At 43.0% G+C, this 18,470-nt stretch overlaps 3 protein-coding genes and 1 pseudogene across 5 annotated transcripts; all 4 read right to left on the reverse strand.

Annotated features, from left to right (window-relative positions):
* Positions 1-711: 711 nt before the first annotated feature.
* Positions 712-7,783, reverse strand: LOC111982791 (uncharacterized). Of its 3 annotated transcripts, none has more exons than XM_024014384.2 (6): positions 7,363-7,763; positions 3,952-6,369; positions 2,906-3,105; positions 2,659-2,783; positions 2,073-2,187; positions 712-1,780 (listed from the first exon to the last, which is right to left on the reverse strand). In XM_024014384.2, the coding sequence occupies exons 2-6, from the start codon at positions 6,143-6,145 to the stop codon at positions 1,652-1,654; spliced, it is 2,763 nt and encodes a 920-aa protein (XP_023870152.1). In that variant the 5' UTR covers positions 6,146-6,369; positions 7,363-7,763; the 3' UTR covers positions 712-1,651. The 3 variants fall into 3 exon arrangements, with proteins under 3 accessions (XP_023870152.1, XP_023870151.1, XP_023870153.1); XM_024014383.2 differs by having other exon boundaries at positions 7,059-7,763; XM_024014385.2 differs by lacking the exons at positions 712-1,780; positions 2,073-2,187 and adding an exon at positions 2,227-2,435 and having other exon boundaries at positions 7,059-7,783.
* Positions 7,784-10,625: 2,842 nt separating this feature from the next.
* LOC111982795 (neuroblast differentiation-associated protein AHNAK) lies at positions 10,626-13,974 on the reverse strand. Its single transcript, XM_024014390.2, has one exon. It carries the CDS (start codon positions 13,750-13,752, stop codon positions 11,506-11,508), a length of 2,247 nt encoding a protein of 748 aa, XP_023870158.1. The 5' UTR covers positions 13,753-13,974; the 3' UTR covers positions 10,626-11,505.
* Positions 13,975-14,693: 719 nt separating this feature from the next.
* On the reverse strand, positions 14,694-15,914 carry LOC139022799 (neuroblast differentiation-associated protein AHNAK-like; annotated as a pseudogene).
* Positions 15,915-15,963: 49 nt separating this feature from the next.
* On the reverse strand, positions 15,964-18,113 carry LOC111949721 (neuroblast differentiation-associated protein AHNAK-like). The gene is made up of 2 exons (XM_070434018.1): positions 16,351-18,113; positions 15,964-16,034 (listed from the first exon to the last, which is right to left on the reverse strand). Exons 1-2 carry the CDS (start codon positions 18,098-18,100, stop codon positions 15,964-15,966), a joined length of 1,821 nt encoding a protein of 606 aa, XP_070290119.1. The 5' UTR covers positions 18,101-18,113.
* Positions 18,114-18,470: the final 357 nt, after the last annotated feature.

Below are 18,470 nucleotides of genomic sequence, written 5' to 3' on the forward strand. Positions count from 1 at the left end.
TGTGCAGTTTTATAATGCTATTGTACACATTTGATCATGAGGCTGAGAGGTCATTTTGCAGTTTTAAAGCAAATTTCCTGCAATTCTACATATTGTGCCATGGGACAAAGAGAAAAATGTGCTGTTTTATAGCTCATCTCATGCTATTCTTCACATTTTGCCATGAGGCTGAGAGAAAATTGTGCAGTTTTAATGCAAATTTCCTCCAGTCGGTTGGGGGCCCACTGGCGGTTAGGGGCCCCGGGGCACGTGCCCGTTCGGTAATCCGGGCCTGACCAGCATCTAGTCCATGACCTCCCCTTACCTGTCATCATCATTGGAGAAGTCACAAATATGCCATTCTGGTAGGGGACATACTTGTCCATAAGGTTAGAGTGGGCATAAACTGAGAATAGCATTGCTCTGTTAGTTTTCATCATTAGCAGTCTCAGGGTAATGACTTGAAGGCTTACTTTGCAGTCTTGCCAGTGGTAATGGTGTGCTAATTCAAAGTATGTCACTTGTAAGTGTTGATTTGCCAGTGTGGTTTCCCTTTGACCCGTGATACTTTATTCTAGCGCCGGTACACCATTCTAATTGACTGACACATGTAGCCTGTAGAGTACTATTTTGTTGCCGTTTTGGTTTATAGTGAGTATTGTGTCAGACACCCAAATAAGATGACCGTTTAGGTAATTCTAGAAATGATACAGTAATAACATTAGCAAAAGCTTTGAGGATGGAAAACAGCAATCACCGTGTAATTTTATTACATCAATTAACAAGTTGACAATCTATTTTTTTTTTATCAGTTTGAACAACTCAGAAAATCTGTCTTTTTCCTTGGAATTATGTACAAATGACAAACATCAAATACATTTTCTGTAGGCCTACTGAGTTGCCCAGGGTTTTCCCCCCCAAAAATAGAATCTTAATATGACATGATTGCGTGTGTGATCTAAAACAAACTTGTACTGGTAAAATAACACTTTCTCTTTGCCAGCACAAAACAACGTAATKCTGACAGCCAGAAACATCCCAATTTAAAAGGTAATCATTTCAGTAAACATGGTCATTATTTACTGAGATAATAAGAAAAGGAGCTGTGATCCACGTGAGCTCCAATGTTAGCTAAAACAACAGTATATATTCTGCTCCAGAGTTGTCACTGGCACAGTTGAGCCAGACCACATGATGGGAGAGGATAGTGTGTGTTTGTGTCCAAGTCCGTGTGTGTGGGAAAGAGGGTGGGAGTGAACGAAGGGGGGGTAGGGGTATAGACATCCACTTCTCCTGACAAACATAAATTACTTTAACATTTCAGAGTCCCTAAGAATTAGATGAATAAGAATGTAAACATTTGCATGTATTTTAGGAATATCTGTGAGACAAAAATAATAATTTGTGCTTCATTTTGTCCAATTTGTCACAGGTATGCATCTATTGATCCAATTCCAGGGAATGTAAAGCAAAACAGGGCATTATCAAGGGTCACCATATAGTCAGCCGGTCCAGTCAGTCCAAGGAGAGATCATCCTCAGTTCTGAATCTTGTGAAATGTTTTGTTATTTCTCCCCATGGAGATGAAGACCGAGACCCATTAGTGATTCGGCATAGAAGGGCGTAGTAAAGACAATGTGTTGTTGACAGTCAGGGAACGTTGAAATCTTGGTTATTCCATTATGTTCTTGTTGACATCATAAGATAACCGTCCCTTCCCACAGGCCTGTGCATGCTGACTGGACGAGGGGAGGCCAAGAGAGGGACTGTAGTTGGCTGCTCGGTGCCCAGTCATATTTTCCTGCAGAGGTGAACAAATGATGACTCTTCTAAAATTTACATGAACTGTTATCGTGATCTAATTTTCTTGTTATCCGAGCGCCAGTGCAGATAACAGTCAAATGACCATGTCATACTATGACGAATGACCCATTATACATTCAGTTTGATTGAACATGCTGTAGCATTTGTCATGGTGACAGTATAGCTTTTTAAGTTGAGGCTGGATCATTTCTGCCCCATAACAGGAAACAGAGTAGGCCTATTATCCCATTTAACCATGCATTACACCGACTACAGATGTAAATACGCACCGTGTTACACTGGCCCAAATGTAGCGACTGTAGAAGCCGTTCACGGGAAACAGCATTTGCCCTCTTATATTTCAAGCCAAACATCTTGTTCAGGTCATGGAACCCATCAAGTAAGCTACAAGGACAAAACAAAGACATGCAAAGTAAATGAATGGAAGAAGCACACGCCACAGTTATGAATAACTCCACAGCCTATTAAATCATGGTGAATCTATCATTCAACCAATACCGATTCAGTGCATGAAATATTGTCTGATATGCAGCTTATCTCTAGTTGTGGGTTCAAACAGCAGGGTCGTTGTTGGGTGGTGGTGACATTTCACGCTATCTCTGGTGTTATCTTGAAGGTCATCATTTCTTCCACTAGATGGCAATATATATAACAGCCATCTCAGAATGCTCCTTATCATTCCGATTTCATGAATTGTAGAACTGTAAAGATTCCAGATTATGCTTCTAACGGACTTAACATCCGAGCTGAGGAGAAATATGAGTCGGAGTTTCTGCTAATACAGGATCAAACTTCCAAATCATTCCCAGAGCTGGATTTGAATAAAATATCATTGTGGTCTCTTGACCCACTTACCCATGATCCTCTGCAGAGCTTTCATGATCCAAGATGCTTCTGAGGAGCTTGCTGAGCATGGGAACAGCATCACGATCATACAGGGGAGTAGACAGTGACGGGAAGGACTCCACAAACACATTGTTCTGAAAGATGGAAATAATGAAAGATTATTTCAGTCCCATGTTCTCCTGGAGATATAGGAAAATGCAAGAAGTTGACTCCTGGACTTTTGTAGTCACTTCTGAGGAAAGATTTAAAGGCCTACCACATTTTGCTTGGCAGAGAATCTGCCCCTTGTCTTCTCCACAGCATTTGTGGGCCACCACTGTCCTCTTGTGTCTTGCTCCTCTCCCTCTGAATCCTTTGGGAAGGCTGTCCAGGCATCCTCCGATTGTTGGAATGAGCTGTCTGTCCAACCTGAGGTCCAATGGGTAGACTCGTTGGTGATGGAATGGTTTTCAAGTGCTGCATGGGAACATTAAGAGGGCATCAGAAATGTATCGTTAGACACTAGCTAGTTTCTATTGATTCTATATGATCTGTATTCCATGCACTGAGTTGACCTTAAAGTGCAGGGACTTGGTGTATGCTCCAAATAGACAGCTAGTTCGCATACCGTCCTCATTCAAATGACCTGAATGGGCAACAAATAAAGTACTTTGTTCTGGTAGCGGACCTGTTTTTCTTTTCTATAACCTGTTTTTGAAACTTTGTGGAGTGTCATTAATTAAACACCTGATTTATACACCTTGGTTAAAAGCCCATGCAAGTGCCACTGCTTTACCTGACAACAACTATTATACTTTTTATATTGCTATTAGACACTAATGATTAGGAGTTTTGTCTTTGAGGTTACATGGGGATGGAACGTTTGGATGGATGGGCTGTCACCCTGCGTGGTCCAAATCCCGGAGGAGCTGCCTGCCTGGGTCTCTGTCTCTTTAAACATGGAGCCCCATGTCCTGAGGCTAAGACGGCTTACATCTCAAAGCCGACAGCACTAGCACTACATTCCCGGCAGCGCTTTAAATAATTAATACCTTCACATGAGTTTGGGGAGAGGGCCCTCAAGAATCCAGGTCAGTCCTGACTAACTGATTAGTAACGGGATCAACACGTCTACATGCCCGCGTCTACACAACAAAGAGAGTTACCACTACTGTTCACATTACTGCTGCCTCTGTTACATTTGCATAATCTAACTGGAGCATGTGATAGTCATTAGAAGTTTCTGTTGCGTGTGTGTTGTGTCTGGATGTCTTTAACATGGCTCAAAGCACATTTCTGAGGTGCGGTAAGCTAGGGACTTACCAACACTCTCACTTTTCCCAGAAGGCACTAGGGGTGATGCAGTGAAGCGGTCGTCCCAGGGCGGCTGCTCCTCTGCCTGCATGAAAAGCCCAAAGTCATCCTCCGCTTCCGGCCCCCCATCCAGGAACCCCCCGTCGGCGGCCACCTTGCTCTCGTCCCAGGCCCTCTTCCACTCCTGCTCCCCTGGGCTCCGTAGCAGAGGCACCAGAGCCCCACCTCCAGCGTCTGTCTGCCCCCCATTTGGAGCAGGGAGGCCTGTTGCCATGGCTCCTGAGGAGGCCGGATTAGGCGGCGAGTGTGTGACAGAGGTAGCAGGGCCAGCAGCAGCAGAGGCTCGTAAAAGGGAATTAAACTGCCCAGTCCCTGCCTCCCTCCACCCCCCTCCTCCTACGGCCTCAGTCAGGGTAGCTGGTAAATCTGAAAAACACCTCTCTTCCGTCCTACATGTCTCCTCGGACTCATGCTCCTCCGTTGCCCAGTGAGGCCCTCGCTCAGTTCTCTGGGATGTGATGTCTCCCCCTACCAGCCTGGCCTCATCGTCTGTGCTCCTGACCTCAGGCAGTATCTCTTCATGCTCCCCACAGAGTTCCCTAATTTCTGATGCTGTTGACTGGATCCCCTCCTCTCCCTCACAGAGGCCATGCACAGATTTCTGTAATACCTCTTTATCCACTGCCACAGGATATTTTTCTTCTGGCAGACATTTCACACAAAGCTTATTGTATTGACTATCTGATTTACTTTCCTGATTTATCTGACCATAGCCAGTCTCATCAGTAGCAGTTGAAATGCTGCCCCCTGCTGGGCTGGGTAGTTGAATGGAGCAGGCTTTGAGGCAGCCTCTCTCAGAGCAGCAGTGTCTCTCTGAGGTTTGAACATCGATCCACCTGTTGGGCAGCTCCCCCTCAGCTATCCCCCCGTTCCCCCCTAGACTCTCAGAATCACACTCTGCGGACTTGATATGATCCACAAACCCAATCACAGCACCCACCATGCCATCAAAGTCTTCCACATGTCTCATGATACCACTGGCCACATCCTTGCCTCCAGTATGGATGTCTGCATCGCATAGTTTGTCCTGGAAGTGCTCCTTGTTGAGGGAGGTTTCAGGATGCAGCCCTTCCTGTGCGCGTGGGCTGTCTGGCTTTCCCCGGTCCCCGATGTCACTGCTGCAGTTTTCTGGGTCAGCATTGTCTGGAGGCAGGGAGGAGTCACAGGGCTTTGACCGGGTGAGGCCAGTGCCATCCTGCACTTTCCCCTCCTCCTTCTCCTTAATCCCCTCCACACCGCAGCTCGACTGATCCTGCTCACATACAGAGGCAGCTTCCCTCTGACCCCCACTACTCCCCTGCCCTCCTCTACGCCCGTGACACTGGATGCAGGTCTTGGTCTGAGCGTGACTGCATTTGGGGCTTCTAGTATTCCCTCGGTCTTGTTTTCCACTCAGAGTGTCCTGACCAGTTGTGGGAAACTCCCCTTTGTCCCTGCTTTCCTGGCTCCCTTCCAGGGTGCACTCGCCAGAATCCTCCGTGCTCTGGAGTATTCTCCCCTGGATGGGAACCACAGGCTTGCAGGATGTCCTCCACCTCCGGGCTGACCTCGATTTGACCTGGTACAACTCTGAGGCCCCTCCCATATCCCGCACCCCCATTTTCCCAACCGTGGAGGAGTCCCTGACCCCTCCCACTTTATCCCTCAGCCAACTGCCCATCAGCGTGGAGGGGGACTGAGGGGCCGGACCTTGAGTGCAGGGCCTTGGGCTGCCCGTGGAGTAGAGGCACCTTCCACCCTCCGTCTTGAGGAACAGACAACGTGTCTGAGTCTGACCACCTCCCTCAGAGGCCTTCAATGTTGCCACAGTCACCAGTGCCCCCAGGCCTGTCTGTCTGGGGTTGGAGGCATAGTTGGAGTCCAGCGGTAGCCCCAGACCATAACCCAGCCTGCCCCACTGTCCCAATGGGTAGACATCTGCAGGCCTGGGGCACGTTCCTTGGGACCTGGGGGGAGGTGCTGCCCTCCTGCGGTTCTTGGAGCACGCAGCCCAGGCCCTAAGGCCCTTGACTAAGGGCATGTCCCCAAGCTCCAAGCGTCCTGTGAAGGGAAGATAGCTTCTTTGGCACTTCTGCAGCACCTCCTTGGGGGAGCCAGACATCTCCAGGCATGGGTAGTTGTTGTTATTGTTCTGCTGGATCATTGTTGCAGCCTTCAGATGATTAAATATTAGCTATTGTGCAATCTTCAAACTTCTATGTACCAAGGAGGCTTCAACGACTGAAGAACGGACACTCAAAGTAATGACGCGCTGTGTATTTCGGGAGTAATATTCAGTGACAGTGCTGTCAACATTGTTCTCCATCCAGATACACAGCTTCAGAGTATTTCTGTCAAGGGTTGTCAGGCATGTAACGCCAGTTCAGACTACATAAAACAACATAGGAGGAGAAACAAACATTTGATCAGAGATATATCATTGAAGACATTTATGCAATACCTCATTTCATGTTTTGGAAGGGACGTTACTGTACAAAGACTCTCAAAGTCAAATGAAGCTACAAATCAATATCTGCAAGAGCCCACAAGAGAGATTGAATGGCTGGCACTGTGTGTGAACCATGTAGCGATCTACTACCTATTTTGATTGGTGTTTTGGGGCTCAATCAAATGTCGTATTTTATGTGCTCAAGTTAAAATATATATATTTTAGAGAGCCTCATTTTTAAACCACAAAGAGCTTACATTTGTTAACATAAACGGTATAGTTATAGTGGACATTATCATGATATATTATGAAGTAGAGATTCTTGACCAAACAAACAATGTTATTCATATAGGCCGTGGTTGATAGGGCACAGTAGGCTATATAGGTGATGCATGTATGATTAGCCCGGAACCCGAGTTTTAATCGGCTACGCTGCGCAAACAACCATTCAACATGTATCAATTGCTTTAAAGCCTACCAGTATGAATATTTAATAAGGACGGTGGCTATAGACAATACAAATCATCAGGGTATCCAAAACAGTCGCAATGTTTTTTATTTTAAAAGGACGCTGTTAATATAGCCACCACAACTCAATATTATCATCATCCTTCCTTGCTTGTCTTACCTTATCATACTCAGATTCTCAGAGCTAGAGGTTGCCAGACGTGTAATTGCCGTTGCGTGTTGTTTGCTAAACCTTAACCTTCATTTGATCGGTCTTGTAGGATCATTTTATGCGTCTCCCACGAACACGACTCCCTGAACATCGGCCGACGAGGGTTTATATAATCTACTATAATTCATTTAGAGGTGGAAAAGGTTCACTCTGCCTGCATCGAAGTCAAAAGACTGTTTTAAAAATGAAATCAACATTTCCTGTGAGTCTCTTTGATCAGCTTATTCAAGCCAGCCAGAAGCTGCGTCCTTACCGCAGTAGCCTACAGTACGTGCGTCCAGCAACCAGAATGTCGGCGGCAAGATACCTACATCCCACTCACACTCGTAGCCTAAGCATCATCGCTGTAGCCCACTCTTGAGGTGTGCTGCGTTCACGTGCTAGTCGATACTAATGTAGTATCATGTATCCCTATAACCAGTTAGCAAACCGTAAACTCGGAAAAGTTCGACTATCTAACTGAAGGTAGTTATACACGTGCTGCGTTTCAACCAGTTAGGAGGTTGGAAATATCCGAGTTTCCTTGTACCGATTAGCACTTGAACGCGGCATACAATCGAGTAGACACAATAGCGACAGGTGACGATGGTTACAATTACACCTATTGTGTAGACTAGACTAGAATATGATTGTACATAAGCACATGGTACTGCATTATAATGTATGCCTATGCACTAATGACTAATGTGCCATATGGGCTCCACAGTGGTGCAGTGGTCTAAGGCACTGCATCTCAGTGCAAGAGGTCCCTGGTTCCTACAGTCCCTGGTTCAAATCCAGGCTGAATCCCATCTGGCTGTGATTGGGAGTCACATAAGGCAGTGCAAAATTGGCCCAGTGCTGTCCGAGTTTGGCCAGGGTAAGCCGTACATAAGAATTTGTTCTTAACTGACTTGCCTAGTTAAATGAAAAATTGATTTCAAAATGATGTTTTGGGATAAGTAGGCCACTGAGTGTACAAAACATTATGAACACCAGCTCATTCCATGACATAGACAACCAGGTGAATCCAGGTCAAATCTATGATCCCTTATTGTTGTCACTTGTTAAATCCACTTCAATCAGTGTAGCTGAAGGGGAGGAGACGGGTTAAGTCTTGAGACAATTGAGACATGGATTGTGTATGTGTGCCATTCAGAGGGTGAATGGGCAAGACAAAATATTTAATTGCCTTTGAACCACCCAACCTCAGACGTAAGTGTTTCCATTAGTATGTCTATGGATGACAAGCCATTGTGGAATCTGACCACAAATCCAACCACAAACCCCAAACCCTCAATCACGAGGAAACTGCTAGCAGCAGCCCCACCAAGGCTACAGAGAATGATCCTTCAAGTACGACTACATAATCATTCACAGTCCAGGCAAAGACATGCCTGTAGCATGCCTGTAGAAGTTTCTTACCTACAAGGACAGCAGCCTCAGTGAAGGCATGGACATGTAGATGCACGCTATGTACAGGAACTTACCTGTTAGTGACACAAAACTGAAGGAGATCCGAGCAGAAACAGAAAAGGACATACAACTCACACAGCTGAGGAAAGTCATACAGGATGGATGGCCTGAGAGGAGAAAATTCCCTCAGAGCATCTTACAGTTCTGGAACCATTGTGATGAACTGTCACAGATCAATGGAATTGTTTTCAAGAGAGAGAAAATCCTAATTCCTGCCACTCTCAGAGAAGAGATGTTGGTGAAGATCCATGCTGGACACATGGGCATGGAAAAGTGCAAACAGAGACCACGGGATATTTTGTTTTGGCCTGGAATGTGCAAACAAATAGAGGACATTGTTGGAAAATGCCCAACCTGTCTTCAATGACGTCCCTCAAACACCAAAGAGCCCATGATACCTCACCGTATCCCAGACAGACCCTGGCAGGTCGTGGCAACTGTCCTGTTTACCTGGAACAATGAGGACTTTGAACTCAACAATCTTCACAGCACCACATCCACAGCTGTGATCCACAAACTGAAAGCAGCTTTTGCCAGTCATGGCATCGTAGAGACTGTAATATTTGACAATGACCCCTGTTACAAATTCAAAGGAGTTTGAATCCTTCTCAAACGCATGGGAATTCATACACATCACCACAAGCCCACATTACCCTTAAAGCCTTGCTGAAAAATCTGATTAGATTGCTAAATCACTCATAGACAAAGCAAAAGCAGACAAGAGAGACCGCTACCTCAGTCTTCTTGAGTACCGTAACACTCCATTTGACAAATTCAAGTCACCAGCCCAGCATTGATGAGCAGCAGACTTCGCTCAATCCTTCCCAACACCAACCAGCAGCTGCAGCCCGAGGTCGTCAGCACAGGCGGTTGGTGGCACCTTAATTGGGGAGGACGGGCTCATGTTAATGGCTGTAGCAGAACGAGTGGAATGGTATCAAATAAATCAAACATATGGTTTCCATGTGTTTGATGCTGTTTCATTCGTTCAGTTCCAGACATTATTATGAGCCGTCCTCCCTTCAAGCAGCCTCCACTGGGCATCAGCTACAGTACAAGGAAGTGCATGCAAAATGTGCACAGAGACAGCAACAGAAAAGGGGTACTATGACAGGTCAGCAAGACCACTGCCACCACTGCACGATGGAGAGTCAATCAGAATCCAGGAGCATGGCTACTGGAAACCAGCAGTCGTCATCCAGTCTGCTGACACTGAACGGTCGGTCGTATCACGTCCGCACCGCAGAAGGAGATACGTTTTATAAAGATCCTGTCACCCTGCATTTAGTATTTTCATACAAAGTGTGCAAAACAAGACAGTTAGGGTTAGGTTTAGGGGAAGGGTTAGCTAACATACTAAGTAGTTACAAAGTAGCTAAAAAAGTGGTAAGTAGTTGCAAAGTTGCTAAAATCCAAAAGTTGTTTTTCGGTTGCTAGACGTTCATGTTATACGACCTCCCTCCCTCATTTTTGAGTTAAGTAACCTTCTGTATTATTTAACCATACCAAATGTAACAGATCATATTAATTTAAGTGTCCCGTTTTTTTCTTTTTCTATGTTACGTCTAGTCTATGAAACCAGGCTGGTGGAGAAGGACCTTCTCAATTCAAGCAAGCACATTTCTATCCATGTTAACTCTCCTCGCTGACTCTCCTCAATTAACTTTGACCTTTTTCAAAAGGAGGCAAGAGAGGACTGAGGAGGTGAGCAAATCTAATTGATAAAAGGCCCGTGACTATTGTGTGACAGGGCGTTGAAGTACGTTCAAATTGTCTGCTGTATTTGACAGGAGAGGGCGCTGTTCGCCTAGAAAGACAATAAAATGGAAGACAATACAACTTTTTTTTCTTTCTTCGGAATATTAAGGTTTATTAATAATATGATCTCTTAACAACATTATTTATAATGGCACTTAATAACACTTTGCTTTGAAAACTGCTTATTGTGAAGCCATATGCACTGAAAACATGCTAATCACAAAGGTATTTGTAAAAATCTCTCTATACATATAAATACTGTGTTATCTGGTCATGAACATGTTCTCTCCTTGTCATGTACCATTCTATATGGTTATTTCTATATGGTTATTTGCTCCAACAGGTGTTAAATCTGGTTAATGAAAACTTGTAAACTTGTTTGACAGATTGCTGAGACTCTTCCAATGCAGTTTAGCACACACATTGAATTTCTACTTTCTAACTCACCAAAAAAGAAAAGGAACAATAAACTGTCTCAATGGAGACATTGAAACATTGTTTTGTCCAAGAGGTTTTGAAATATTTCAATTAAAGAGAGTACGTGTTCTGTTTCTTTAAATCATTAACCTTCATATCAGATGATAGTTTCCTATTATTTTAGGTTTCGTCTACTTATCTTGATTCTCATAGAGAGTGTTGAAATGTATTGCACTGTAGAAGCCTTTAATCTTACATTTCAATGTATGGTATAATTGCAAAAATCTTAATATATCAGAAAGAAAAAACAAGCTTAAGAAAGTAAATAATTAAACCACAAATCTCACACCATCCTCAAGTCTCAGATACATTAACACAAATCACTAATGTCCTTGTTACTATTCCTATCATCGGTAATATGAAAATAATTACAGGTTTTTGTATTTACATACAAATTGCTTTTGATAAATTGGTTTGTGTTCTTTGTCAGTCTAATTCTACAATCATGCCCAAGTAAATGTCGGTAAATAAAATGGGAAGGCGTTGAAAAATTACATTTCCTTTTGGATATTAAAATGTGTGTTATTTTTGCCCCCAAAAATATATGAACAACAATACATCATTAATTTATATTCAGATTTAAACCAGTAAAACGATCAAATATGATAAAGACTAAAATAGAAAAAAAATGCGGAGGAACAGTTACAAAAACAGTGGTCACAACAGGACAGAGGAAAAATATATTACTCTCACATCTCTTCGGACTTCAGTAATTACAATGGGATAGCGATGTGTGGGTTTGACCAGTTCTTGACTCTGTTACCGTATGTTTTGTTGTCTTTGTCACCACGGTTACTGTTCCCTTCTTTGTTGTGGTAACATTCTCCTCAGACACCTCCTGGGTGGAGAACCGCATGCTTGGCATCTGGAGCCGGAAGGTACCAGCAGTTTCATCTAAACCCTGGCACTGGAGCGAGGATCTGCTGCCCTGGGGAGAACCTTCTGGTGTAATGTGAAGGATTCCTGTTGAGTGGTGTTTCAGGTTGAATTTGGGGGCCTTGAACCAGGTCGACTGCTCTCCTTCTACCATCTCCTTTTTGCTGCTCTCTGCCTCTGCCTGCCCCCTAGACTTCCCTGGTACAAAGCCAATGGAGACCATGGGCGTTTGTGATTCTGAACTATCTCGATCTAGCATTTCTGTCCTGGCCGATGAGGACACCACATTGTCTTGAGTTTCCTCCTCTCCTTTTGCTGTCTTCTTCTTAAATCCCGGGAAGGAAATGTTGCCTGATTTCACTTTCGTCCCCTTGGTTTCTCTGTCTGTTCCTGAGGACTCATTGACAAGCTTAGCACTCATTTCAAGGTCCTCTTCTCCACTGCCTATTTTTGAATATGGTGAGGAGAACTCTATCTTTGGAAGCTTGAGCTTCCCTAATTTAGCTTTATCCTCCTTGGATCCATTCTGGAATGTTGGATCTTTCTCACCATTGAGGCTGGAACTAGACCCCTCACCTTTTAGGGTTACATCAAATGAACCTGTTTTGCCTGGAGAGAAGGTAACTTTGGGCATTTTTAGCTTTGCTCCCTTTGACTTGTCATCTCCACCCACATCTCCTTCAATGCTCCAAGCAGCACTGTTTTCCTTGGATCCTGACATTCCAAACGATGGCTTCATTTTGATCTTTGGCATTTTGATGTTTGCCTCTCCAGACTCTACACTGGTGGACATAGTGGAGTGGTCTGTTTGGGGATTCACCAGAACAAATACAGCTTTTTTAACTTTGGGCATTTTAGGGCCTTCAACCTCTGGGTCCTTCAAATGTACTCTAGCTTCAGGTGAAGAAATAGCAGGTAAAGCCACCCCGAACTTGGGTATTTTGATTTTTTGTCTTGTACTTGTATCTGCCCCATGGTCCCCAGTTTGAGATGCTCCAATATCAAAGTCTATATCTGGTATTTTGGGGGATTTGATTCCAAGATGAGGTAATGTGAATTCATTCTCGGTGCTGGCATCTGTGCCAGTGGGCTCGGCAGAGCCTTGTTTACTCTTCAGCCCCACAGGCATTTGAAACTTGATACCCAGTTTGTCTTCTTGTTGTCCACTGTTGATCTGTGCTCCTCCTTGGCCTGTTACTGAAGGATCTGAGATCTCCACATTAGGGAGTTTGAATTTTGGCAATTTGGCACTAATCTCTGGACCATGAGGTTCACCCTCTTGGCTGGCTCCTTTGGATACTGAGAAGCCCACATCTGGGAGGAAGATGTTTGGCAACACAGAACCACCTGCCTCCGCATCTGCCTCCGCATCTGCCTCCACATCTGCACCTTTGCCAAGCTTTGTCTTCTTAATCATAAATCTACCACTGACCCCTTCATTGTCTTTCTCAGTCTTCTTTGTGGCTGCATCTAATGCTTGATCTCCAGTGTTCTTCATTTTTGGCATTCCAATTTTGAATTTGGTGCCTTTGACTTTTGGCCCCTTAACTTTGGTACCAGAAGTTTTAAGGTCTAAGTCAGGCAACTCTATTCTTTTTCTGTCTTTCTTTCCCTCAACTTTGTGGAAGCCTATATCCAGCTCCAGATTTCCTTTTGGGCACTCTATGTCTATTGTTGGCATTTTGATATTCATCTTATGATCTCGCTTTGAATGTGAACCAGTTTTGTCTGAACTTGTCTCATGAACCTCATCTCCATGGTTGGGTTTTCCAACATTCATGTCCAAATCAAGGTYGGGAGTTGTAAACTTTGGTAAACCAATCGAAGGCATTTTAATCTTTCCTTCTCCCTCAGCGTTGGGCTGTTTGATTTCAGCATCAATGTCAGCAGATTTTCCCTTTGGCAATGTAATATCTATCTTTGGCAGTTTGATTTCTGGCATCTTATATCTTCCACCCTCACCTTCAATTTCAAATTCAGGTGCATTAACATCTCCAGTTTTTCCTTTTGGAAGTGATATGTCTACCTTTGGCATTTTCATATGTGGCATCTCGAATTTTCCTCCTTCGACTTCCATTTCTGGTGCTCTAATTTCTCCAGACTTTCCTTTCGGAAGTGATATGTCTCCTTTGGCATTTTCATATGTGGCATCTCGAATTTTCCTCCTTCGACTTCCATTTCTGGTGCTCTAATTTCTCCAGACTTTTCCTTTTGGAAGTGATATGTCTACCTTTGGCATTTTCATATGTGGCATCTCGAATTTTCCTCCTTGCTTCCATTTCTGGTGCTGTATTTCTCCAGACTTTCCTTTTGGAAGTGATATGTCTACCTTTGGCATTTTGAATTTTCCTCCTCTGCCTGAATTTCCATGTCTGGTGCTTTAATTTCTCCGTTTTTCCTTTGGAAGTGATATATCAATGTTTGGCATTTTCATATGTGGATCTTGAATTTTCCTCCTTCCATTTCCATTTCTGGTGCACTGATTTCTCCGACTTTCCCTTCGGAAGTGATAAGTCTACCTTTGGCATTTTTATATGTGGCATCTTGAATTTTCCTCCATTACCCTCAATTTCCAAATTAGGTTCATGAACAACACCAGTTTTTCCTTTTGGAAGTGATAAACCAATATTTGGCATTTTAATATGTGGCATTGTGAATTTTCCTCCCTCTCCATGAATGTCCATCTCTGGTCCTTCAAATTCTCCACTTGTCCTTTAGGGTGATATATCAACATTTGGCATTTTCATATGTGGCATCTTGAATTTTCCTCCATCTCCCTCAATTTCCAAATTAGGTTCATTAACATCACCAGTTTTTCCTTTTGGAAGTGATATACCAATATTTGGTGTTGTCATATGTGGCATCTTAATTTTCCTCCCCCTCCAATTTCCATGTCTGGTCCTTCAATTTCTACACTTTTTCTTTTTTGGAAGTGATATATCAACATTTGGCATTTTCATATGTGGCATCTTGAATTTTCTACCTCCTCTTTCAATTTCCATGTCTGGTCCTTCAATCTCTCCAGTTTTTCCTTTTGGAAGTGATATATCAACATTTGGCATTTTCATATATGGCATCTTAAATTTTCCTCCCCTCCTTCAATTCCATGTCTGGTCCTTCAATTTCTACACCTTTTCCTTTTGGAAGTGATATATCAACATTTGGCATTTTCATATGTGGCATCTTAAATTTCTCCCCCTCCTTCAATTTCCATGTCTGCCTTCAATTTCGACACCTTTTTCCTTTGGAAGTGATATATCAACATTTGGCATTTTCATATATGCATCTTACATTTTCCCTCCCCTCCTTCAATTTCCATGTCTGGTCCTTCAATTTCTACACTTTTCCTTTGGAAGTGATATATCAACATTTGGCATTTTCATATGTGGCATCTTGAATTTTCTACCTCCTCTTTCAATTTCCATGTCTGGTCCTCAATCTCTCCAGTTTTTCTTTTGGAAGTGATATATCAACATTTGGCATTTTCATATATGGCATCTTAAATTTTCCTCCCCTCTTCAATTTCCATGTCTGGTCTTCAATTTCTACACCTTTTCCTTTTGGAAGTGATATATCAACATTTGGCATTTTCATATGTGGCATCTTAAATTTTCCTCCCCCTCCTTCAATTTCCATGTCTGGTCCTTCAATTTCTACACTTTTTCCTTTGGAAGTGATATATCAACATTTGGATTTTCATATGTGGCATCTTGAATTTTCTACCTCCTCTTTCAATTTCCATGTCTGGTCCTTCAATTTCTACACTTTTTCCTTTGGAAGTGATATATCAACATTTGGCATTTTCATAGTGGCATCTTGAATTTTCTACCTCCTCTTTCAATTTCCATGTCTGGTCCTTCAATCTCTCCAGTTTTTCCTTTTGAAGTGATATATCAACATTTGGCATTTCTCATATGTGGCATCTTACATTTCCTCCCCTCCTTCAATTTCCATGTCTGGTGCTTCAATTTCTACACTTTTTCCTTTTGGAAGTGATATATCAACATTTGGCATTTTCATGTGGCATCTTACATTTTCTCCCCTCCTTCAATTTCCATGTCTGGTCCTTCAATTTCTACACCTTTTCCTTTTGGAAGTGATATATCAAACATTTGGCATTTTCATATGTGGCATCTTACATTTTCCTCCCCCTCCTTCAATTTCCATGTCTGGTCCTTCAATTTCTACACTTTTTCCTTTGAAGTGATTATCAACATTTGGCATTTTCATATGTGGCATCTTGAATTTTCTACTCCTCTTTCAATTTCCATGTCTGGTCCTTCAATTTCTACACTTTTTCCTTTGGAAGTGATATATCAACATTTGGCATTTTCATATGTGGCATCTTGAATTTTCTACCTCCTCTTTCAATTTCCATGTCTGGTCTTCAACTCTCCAGTTTTCCCTTTTGGAAGTGATATATCAACATTTGGCTTTTCATCTTGAATGTTCCTCCTCCTCGCTCCTTCCATTTCAATTTCTGGTGCACTGATGTCTCCAGATTTGGTATTTTCAAATGTGGCATCTTGAATTTTCCATTTTTTGTTTTTGGTTTTTGTTTCCCCTCCAACTGGAATCTGTTGTCCTTCAATCGTGCTCACACTTTTTCCTTTGGGTAAAGTGAATATAGAGCAATTATTTGGCCATTGTCATATGTGGCAGTTGAATTTTCCACCTTCTCCCTCAAAGTCCAGTACAGGTGCCTTAACATCTCTAGTTTTTCCTTTTGGAAGTGATATGTCTACCTTTGGCATTTTCATATGTGGCATCTTACATTTCCCATCCCCTCCTTCAATTTCCATTTGTGGTCCTTCAAGGTCTCCACTTTTTCCTTTCGGAAGTGATATATCAATATTTGGCATTTTCAGATGTGGCATTTTGAAATTTCCGCCCCCTCCTTCAATTTCCATCTTTGGCCCTTCAATCCCTCCACTTTTTCCTTTGGGAAGTGATATATCAAAATTTGGCATTTCCATATGTGGCTTCCTGAATTTTCCACATTCTCCTTCAATTTCCACCGTGGATACATCAATTTCTCCATGTTTTACTTTTGGAAGTGATATGTCTACCTTTGGCATTTTAATGCCAGGCATCTTGAATCTTCCACCCCCTCCCTCAATTTTCACTTTGGATGCATCAATGTCACCAGTTTTTCCTATTGGACGTGATAAATCTATATCAGGCATTTTGATGTTTGGCATTTTAAATTTGCCTCCCTCCCCGTCAATGTTTGTTTCATGCTTGACTTTAGGCAGAGTTACATCAAGATCAATATGGGGGGCTGATACATCAATAGTTGGCATTTTAGGGATTTTCAGGTTTCCTTCATAACCACTGATGTCAGCCTCAGATACATCTGGGATTAACATTTCTTGCTCAGATGTCTTGGCAGCTGGCAAGGATATCTCCACTGATGGCATTTTGACCTTTCCTTTGGCATCTAGTTCAGCACGGGGCCCACTCCTGTCAAAGTCTGTCTCCTTTGAGCCAAACCCTGGCATGGAGAACTTGGGCATTTTGATTGTAACATCAGGTGCATGAAAGCCACCTTTCCCTTCCATTCCACTATCCATTGAGACATCTATCTCTCCCTCTGGTAGTTTACCTTTAGGCGATGACTTCTTAAACTTTGGGAATTTTAGTCTATATTTTCTATTTGTTTTGTCTGCTGGATGTTCTACACTGATCCCTGGATTTGGAATGTCAACTCTCCCCTTTTTTGTCTTGATTTCCACATCAGGGCTGGCTATTGATACATCTTTCTTAGATATTCCAAAAGTTGGCATTTTCATTTTGGGCTTCTTTAGTTTACCTTTTATTTGTCCATCTCCGCCTATTTCCACTGATGCTGGTCTGCCCTTACCATCCACTTGTGGGGGGCTAATATCAATATCACCCCCTGTGCCATATCCTTCTAGGTTTACATCTCCACTAGACTTTCTACCAAATTTAGGGAGAGAAAATCTTGGCATTTTGAGAGAGACATCTGGCATGTCAAAACTTGCCCCAGAGTATGGCCTACCACCCTCTGCTTTTAGTAGCTCCATCTCTTCCCTATCATCTCCTTTAGCTTTTGACAGCCCAAAGTCTAAGTCAACCTTCGGTGCAGATATGTCTACCGTTGGCAGTTTAACAGTTGGTAACTTGACTCCACTCCTACCCTCTGCTTCAATTTTGGGCATTTCAAACTTCCCACCTTTGACTTCGAAGCCTTCTTTGACATCACCCTCTGGGTGCTTCATCTTTGGTAGTGACACATCAAACTTGGGCATTTGAAACTTTCCTCCTTTTCCAGAATGTCCTTCTATGTCAGTTTCTCCCTCTGCTTTTCCTTTTGGGAGTGAAATATCAATCTTTGGCATTTCAAACTTTCCACCTTTGGCTTCGGGGCCTTCTACTTTGACCTTTACCTTCAGGCAACTCATTTTTGGAAGGGAAATGTCATTGAGAGGGCATGTGAACTTCCCCTTTTGCCAACCATGCCCTCAACCTCAATATCTCCTTCAGTTTTCCCTTTTGGGAAGAAAGATGTCAATGTTAGGCATATGTATTTTTGCTGCCTTTTCCTTCCGGTCCTCTATTTGATGTCACCCTCTGGGAGCTTCATTTTTTGGTAGCGATACATCAAACTTGGGCGTATGAAACTTTCCTCCTTTTCCAGAATGTCCTATGTCAGTTTTTCCTCTGCTTTTCCTTTTGGAAGTGAAATATCAATTGTTGGAATTTTCAAACTTTCCACCTTTGGCTTCGGGGCCTTCTACTTTGACTTCACCCTCAGGTAACTTCTTTTTGGAA

Source organism: Salvelinus sp. IW2-2015, linkage group LG22, assembly GCF_002910315.2.
Source record: "Salvelinus sp. IW2-2015 linkage group LG22, ASM291031v2, whole genome shotgun sequence".
Taxonomy (NCBI): Eukaryota; Metazoa; Chordata; class Actinopteri; order Salmoniformes; family Salmonidae; genus Salvelinus; species Salvelinus sp. IW2-2015.